At 43.5% G+C, this 7,446-nt stretch overlaps 1 protein-coding gene across 1 annotated transcript; it reads right to left on the bottom strand.

The window, feature by feature from the left end:
- Positions 1-627: 627 nt before the first annotated feature.
- emc9 (ER membrane protein complex subunit 9) lies at positions 628-3,722 on the bottom strand. The gene is made up of 6 exons (XM_079259857.1): positions 3,553-3,722; positions 3,139-3,341; positions 2,726-2,802; positions 2,516-2,585; positions 2,231-2,325; positions 628-826 (listed from the first exon to the last, which is right to left on the bottom strand). The coding sequence occupies exons 2-6, from the start codon at positions 3,331-3,333 to the stop codon at positions 646-648; spliced, it is 618 nt and encodes a 205-aa protein (XP_079115983.1). The 5' UTR covers positions 3,334-3,341; positions 3,553-3,722; the 3' UTR covers positions 628-645.
- Between the last annotated feature and the right edge of the window lie 3,724 nt (positions 3,723-7,446).

The raw sequence follows: 7,446 nt of genomic DNA, 5'->3' as shown, positions 1-7,446 counted from the left end.
CAAAGCTTATGAAGTTTGAAAGTATTCATCATACATGCAAACAGACACATCAACCTTAATGTTTTAATGTAACATAACGCAGTAGAGATGGGCGACTGTAGTTGTGGGATTATGTAATCCATGTATTTTACATGTATTTTAACATGTAAAAGTAGACGCTTTAAGATTTGATTAGGTTTAACATTTGTCATTTTCATTAGTCCCCGTCATCTTGTTGAAATTTTGCAGGGATTCTGTGATAAATTCATCTTATTTTGTTCTACCCAGTGTGATATTTGCAAATATAAAAATACAATAATAGCCCCAGAAATAAACACAAGTGAACTTTAGTAGTGTTAAAAGTGAATTTATAATGGATTAATCTTTTAAATTAGCAGGGTGTTGAGTTGAACCGCAAGGCACACTCAAGGATTGGGAAGGATGGAAGACTACAGAGATATACCAAGATGTAAATATTTTGTTATTTATGCATGTTTGTTAAGTCTCAAGACAAGTTAAAATAAACATTTTCTTGGACTCTGGGTGTGTGGTTGTGTATTTTGTATTTACATTTAAAAAAACAAAAAAACAAAAAACATTTCAACAGGACAAAAATGAACATAAATAAGGTGAGGGTTCAAGTACTAAATTATGCCAATTCTCAAACTAGATGTTCCCGTTGGCTGGCGAGGACAGCTCTACTATTTTGGTATTAAGTTTCTGATTGGTCCAGTCTTTTGTAATGTCATCCAAGTGGCTGTCAAAATCCACCAAGAGCATGTGATCTCCTGAGTCAAGCATCTGGCTGGCGATCGCCCGGGTCTCCTCCCACTGCCTCAGCATTATCCTACACAGGAAGACAGAGAGTGAACTAGTGCTGTGTAGAGAAAAGGGGGAACTTTTAAAGGGCTTTTAAATTAAATTCAAAACTTGCACCATCATGCCTTTTTTACTCCCCAAGCAAACCTAAGCTGTATTCTTGAAAAGATTTCTCCTGCATCTCTTGAAACCACACCATGCTTTTTCAGTCTTTTTCTGAAAATTATGTTAATTTTATTATCATTATGCTAACCAAATCTGAGATTTATATCTTGGACATTTTTTGGTATTTCTCTGAGCACTGCAGTCTCATATTGAGATGAGGAACACTGCCAAGTGTCTTGAATGTTTTCCATGGGAAGATAATTTATTTCACTGTAGGCCCCAAACATACAAAAAATAGTGATAACGCAATATTTTGCTTTCTTAAAAAATAAATAAATAAATAAATAAAAGGTTGAAGCTTACATTACAAATGTGTAGTTGCTTGCATTAGTAGTTTAATACTTATTGACTAAAATATACCACTAGGTGGCAGGAATGTCGAACCAATATCAAAATAAACTAGAAAAGCACTCAGAGAGCGCAAACATCCGCCAAGGCCTTTAAAAAATTCCTGGATCCAAACGGTGATCCGGATCACCACCAAAACTAAATCAGTTCTTCCTTTTCACATTTCCAACAACTCCTGAAAATTTCATGAAAATCTGTCCATAACTTATAGAGTTATCTTAAACATAAATGGCAGGTAAAACATAACTTCCTTGGCAGAGTTAATCATAATCTTGTCAAAAGATTAAATGGTTTCACTTTGTGTGTTAAAGTAAAACAAGAAAGTTTGGTATTTTGCCATTAGGCATTGCATTGTATATGCATCACAGTGCCAGGTATTTCAAAATATCAAACACCCTTTTAAAAAGGCTACAAACTTCCAAAACAAAGGGAAATTGACCAAAAGGTTTTACGTGATTTTTGTACTCTAAACTGAAATGGGACTGAGATAGACGCCATCACTGGTCATATCCAATGTGTCTCTGATATTTAAATGTAACATGGATGACCATGCTGTGGTGGAAATGTTGTATACTGCTTGTTTGTTGGCAAGGATCCTTTACCAGAAAAGCAAAGTAACACTGACAAAGACATCCCTAACATCCGCTGCAGCCTCACTCCAGCAGTCCATCCTACCTCTGTCTCTTGCTTGTTAACTTTATCTCTTTCCCTTCACTTCTCCCAATAATTGCATTGGATCTTATTGCTGGATTCGATATCCAACACAGTGACTTTATCATGTTTATTTAATATAGACTGAATCTGACATTAAGTGACAGCATCCAATCATTCATTCAGAGGACACTGATTTGGTCTCCATTAAGGTGAAAAGTTTGTTTAAAGCTCCAGGACTCACCCCTACCCTCTAATTAGCCCTTACGTGTGTTTGTCCTTGAGCGTCCATCTTGAATCTTTGCGCTCGTACATCACAATGGGGGGAACCCGATAATCTGGAGACATTTTACTGCCATCAAGCTGTAAAGCAAAATAAAGAAAGACAATGAAGGCATTTACCTTGATAACATTCTTGTTATCATCCACAATATATCAAATAGTCATTTATGAAACTAAAAAATTGTTCATATTGCTGGCTCATGTCAGCACTTATTTCTCATCAATACCTAGAAACAGGTAAAAGAAAAACAATACAGTTTGTTTTTCTTACCATTAACAAAACGGCATTGTCACACTGCTCTGCAATTTTATCAGCAATCTTCAGCGCACATGGAGTTGGGCTGTCAGGTGACAAATTCAATTAATTCATGAATGTTGGAAAAGTGTACAAGCTCCATAAATATAAGAACAAACCTTCGTGAGCACTGCATCATTTTGGGAAGCATCTGATATATAGGGAGGTTTATTTCTGGAGACTCACCTACTGTCTGATGCACAGGCATTGGCTTGATAGTATCCCACTATCCTCTGCTGAGTCTGTGAACACCAAACATCAACCTAGGACAGAAGAACAGGCTGCCATTTTTAACATCACCATAAGTTAATTATATAAAGTGTGTTTTATGCTGCATTGGTGTTTGTGCAAGTGGTGTTTGCTTATTTACTTAACATATGTATGCATGAAGAGCTATTGCCTTGCATGAAAGTCTGGCTCCTTGGAAGCACAATAATTTTTCATCAAAAGGGGGAAGAAAGGGCTATAGCCCTAAGTCCGACAAAAGTATTAAGACTTGCTAAAACACTCAAAAAGAACATTTCTATGCAGTGAGTATGTTTAATCAAACAGAGAGAAATAAGAGATATCTTAGAGGATATCAAATTTGCCACAAATACCTGTGTAAGGGCAAGCTGCATGATGGGAGCCAGGGGTAGGTGGGAGTGGAGCAGGGGAATACAGTCTGTCACACAAATTGTGTCACCTTTCGAGCTCGATGACAGCAAAAGTCCGTTTATGCTGCACCTCGGATACAGACAAGCGTGCAGATACATCTTCACATAAGCCCGACAGGAGAGCTCCACCTCACCCATGGTGAACACTGGGCAGTAGTGGGACACAGATAGTAAGCATTAGCTGCATAACGTCAGTGAAGCAACATATAAACAGAAAAAACAAACAAAACCCGACGAGTTTCACAAATTAGTATAAGTTGTAGTCAGGAGTTGCACCGTGAAACGTGACTGTGCGTAGCTACGGTAGCGTCTATTAGCATTAGCATGCCAGCTAACCATAACGGAATTCAGGCTTACCTGCAGAGTAATTTAACTAAATTCCGGAGATTTATTTTAAAGAGCCAAATATATGTACAACAATATTTTTAAAAAAAAGTCTAACTGTTCGTGAATGGTTTAGGGAAATCAAAAGGTTTGTTTTAAGTGACAGTTGTACCAATAAGAAGCAGAAACAGTGCTTTTCCTGTTTCCCCCGTCCAAATGAATATATGTAATGTTCCAATTGGCTTGAATGTTCATCGTTCGCAATCTGATTGGATGAAGAAGCTGCCAATCAATAACTTCTTCAACTGTAGTGTGTGTACAAATAAGAAACGTGCGGCCTCTGTTGGAGGGGAGGAAGCTTCTGGGTGGGTCCGCACCATTTATTGTCGGGGCGACCCGGCAGAAAACCGGGTGGGCGGACTATTAACGGCATTTAACAGTCGCAAACAGCCGGGTTATCAGCTGGATGACCCGTCCAGATCACACGGCTTCTATAGACAACACCCCTTTTTAATCACACAAAGGAAACAAAGAAATCACAGTCGGTTTATAAATAACTGAGAAAATGTTCTTGTATGGCTTGTATTTATATTCAGTTGATAACTTGGTATTAATTTCACTCATTAACCAAACCGCTTGGTCCGATTAAGGGTCGCTTGGAAACTGGAGCCTATCTCAGCAGTCTTTGGGCTGGGACACCACAGGGCAAACAACACACAGATACAAACAGACATTCATGCTCACACTCACACTAGAGTAACCAATTAACCTAACAGGCATGTCTTTGGACAGTGGGAGGAAGGCGGGGTACCCGGAGAGAACCTACGCATACATGAGCAGAACATGCAAACTCCACTGCCTGACTTGCTGATGAACTCTCTACTGTTTTTGATTTCAACTTTGTCCTGAATTAAATTTGTTATTTTTAATACCAGTTTGGCCCTGCTTGTTTTGTTAGACAAAGCCTAATTTTCACCGGCATCTACTCGTCATCACTTCTCCCTGGGTCATCGCCCGGGTGAGAGAAGGAGCAGACCCACCATTTATAGTGCGTTCTGACTATAGACCGTCCATGGTGCTGATCTGGACAAAACGAGCGAAGAGGCTCTAATACACAAAGGGGATTATGGGTTCTTAGTGTAGCAGGATCCGATTCAAAATATCATCCTTCATTTTAAGAAAACACTATTTATTCCCAAGAGGCCATTTAAAAAAGGCAGTGTCTAGAGGAGTAGCATTATTTATACAGATCAGACAACACACAAGAGTTCTAAAATCAAAATATAACCATCCCAGCAGCTGTTTATGTCAAAGTGCTCAGTGCTTAAGATAAAGTCAGGGGGAAGAATATATAATATCTCAATAAAGTGGGGTCAGTGTTCAGGAGCTGGACTGCAGTGGGGACAAAGGTGGACCTTCTCTGTGCTCTGTAGTGTGGACAGCCTGCTACCTGAAAGGAGCCCCCTGAGGGTAGAATGTGTGTAGGTTCCTGTATTATGTGAGCTGTGCAGATTTTTTGCTGGTTAAAAAAATGCAACCAGAGTTCTAACAGGGTGATTTTACAGCAAACAGTAGTGATTTAAACAAATAAGTGTACAAAAAAATAATCAGCAAATTCTCTTGTACAAAACAAAAAGGCAAGGAAATCATTTCTCAGGAGTCAGGCTACCAGTGAAGATATTGTTTTTGGTGAAATTTTAAGGATTCAACTGTGCATGGAAAACTTCAGAAGGGTCCTTTAACTGAAGTGTAACACTGACTGGCTTTTCTGTGAGATTGTCTCCATGATGAATAACTTTGCATTATCTACTTCCCTGCCAGCCCTGTATGTGAAGTGTAGTGGTTCCATCAGGATCTCAATCCTCTCCATCACCATTATGAAGGAGGTTGAGACCGCATGTTTTAGGTGGTTTAATGTGTTAGGACTCTTTTCTAAGATGGGAATCACAGTGGAATGTTTCCACTTCTGGGACACTGTGTTGCAGTTTGTGGAAGTCTGGAAGAGTTGCTGGAATACCTCCACCAGCTGCTCAGCTGGGGTGTTGGTGGGGGACCATGCCTCCCAATCACTCCCCTCCAGGTCTCACTGTCATTGCCCACATGAGCATTGAAGTCCCCCAGCAGAACAAGGGAGTCCCCAGAAGGAGCACCCTCCAACAACTACAGAAAGGGTGGGTAATCTGAACTGCTGTTCGGTGCATAAGAACAAACCATCAGAACCCAGCCCCCCACCCGAAGGCAGAGGGAAACTACCCTTTCATCCATTGGGGTAAACCCCAAAGTGCAGGCACCAAGCTGGGGGCTGATGAGAATGCCCACACTTGCTCGGCACCTCTTACCATGAGCAACTCCAGAGTGGAAGAAAGTCCAGCCCCTCTCAAGGGTACTGGTTCCAGAGCCCAAGCTATACGTCGAGATGAGTCCATCTATATCTAGTCAGAACCGCTCAACCTCACGCACAAGCTCAGGTTCCTTCCCCACCAGAGAGGTGACAGTCCACGTCCTTAGAGCCAGCGTCTGCAGCCGGGGATCAGACTGCCAGGGTCCCCACCCCTTGCCACCGCCCAGCTAACATTGCACCCGACCCCTATGGCTCCTCCTGCAGATGGTGAGCCCACGGGAGGGAACATGTTTACATTTCATCTTTGTTTCTCTTTTGACTTTTCCACATGAAAGGGTTGTCACAGCAAATTATGTGCTTCCAACTACAGAGCTGGTACAGAAGCTCCATTCTCAGTTGGATGTTGGCACAAGTTACTCCTGATGCCCTTTCTGACATAACCCTGATAACTTGTCATAGCTGCTGGGTGGCAATTGTCCTGCCCTGATGCCATAGTCTATGGATGCCCCACATGTGTGCATATACAGGTGATCACACTTCCGTCAACAAATGATTTATGTTTTATTTAAGTCAATGCAGTTATTCAGGTGACAGCAGATAAGGTTTGGCGATCTAGTGCCTGAAAGAAAAAAAAATGGGGGGGGGTGAGTGACAATTTTACCATTTGTTTACCAATTTTGTCCTGAAAATTGGAGCAAAAATGCTTACTTACTAATTACTTACAAGGAATGTGCCAATGACAACTGACCCATCTAAAACTTGAGAAAAATAGGACCACCACAGTAGTGAGTAAGAACTGCAGACATTTGTAGTAGATCTATGACCTTGGCACCTGTGACTTCTGCAACCACTTTGGTTGGGAATGTGGTCGCTGGAGGGCAAAGTAAGGTCGCCTGGGAAGCTTGGCAGAGTGGCGAGGTGCTTGGAGTCTCTGGCTATGCCCTTGTGAGGGCTGGGACTGCTTGGCTACCAGAAGTGGCTTCCTAGACACCTCAGAATGCTTAGGCTGCTGGGGCAGGTATCCAGGAACCTCTGTGTGCTGGGCTTGTTGTGGCTGCTGTGAAGGGTAGTCAGGCACCTTGGGGTTCTGTAGCTGCCAATGCTGTGGAGGATAGCCAGGCACCTTGGGGTTCTGTAGCTGCCAATGCTGTGGAGGAGGGTAGCCAGGCACCTCGGGGTGCTGGGGCACTTGTGCCGGCTGCGGCGGGGGGTAGCCAGGCACCTCGGGGTGCTGGGGCACTTGTGCCGGCTGCGGCGGGGGGTAGCCAGGCACCTCGGGGTGCTGGGGCACTTGTGCCGGCTGCGGCGGGGGGTAGCCAGGCACCTCGGGGTGCTGGGGCACTTGTGCCGGCTGCGGCGGGGGGTAGCCAGGCACCTCGGGGTGCTGGGGCACTTGTGCCGGCTGCGGCGGGGGGTAGCCAGGCACCTCGGGGTGCTGGGGCACTTGTGCCGGCTGCGGCGGGGGGTAGCCAGGCACCTCGGGGTGCTGGGGCACTTGTGCCGGCTGCGGCGGGGGGTAGCCAGGCACCTCGGGGTGCTGGGGCACTTGTGCCTGCTGCGGCGGGGGGTAGCCAGGCACCTCGGGG

The sequence above is a fragment of the Telmatherina bonti genome (assembly GCF_933228915.1).
Source record: "Telmatherina bonti genome assembly, chromosome: 20".
NCBI classification, from domain to species: Eukaryota; Metazoa; Chordata; class Actinopteri; order Atheriniformes; family Telmatherinidae; genus Telmatherina; species Telmatherina bonti.
Note: the sequence above shows the minus strand (reverse complement) of the source record. Positions and strands in the feature narration are given on the sequence as shown.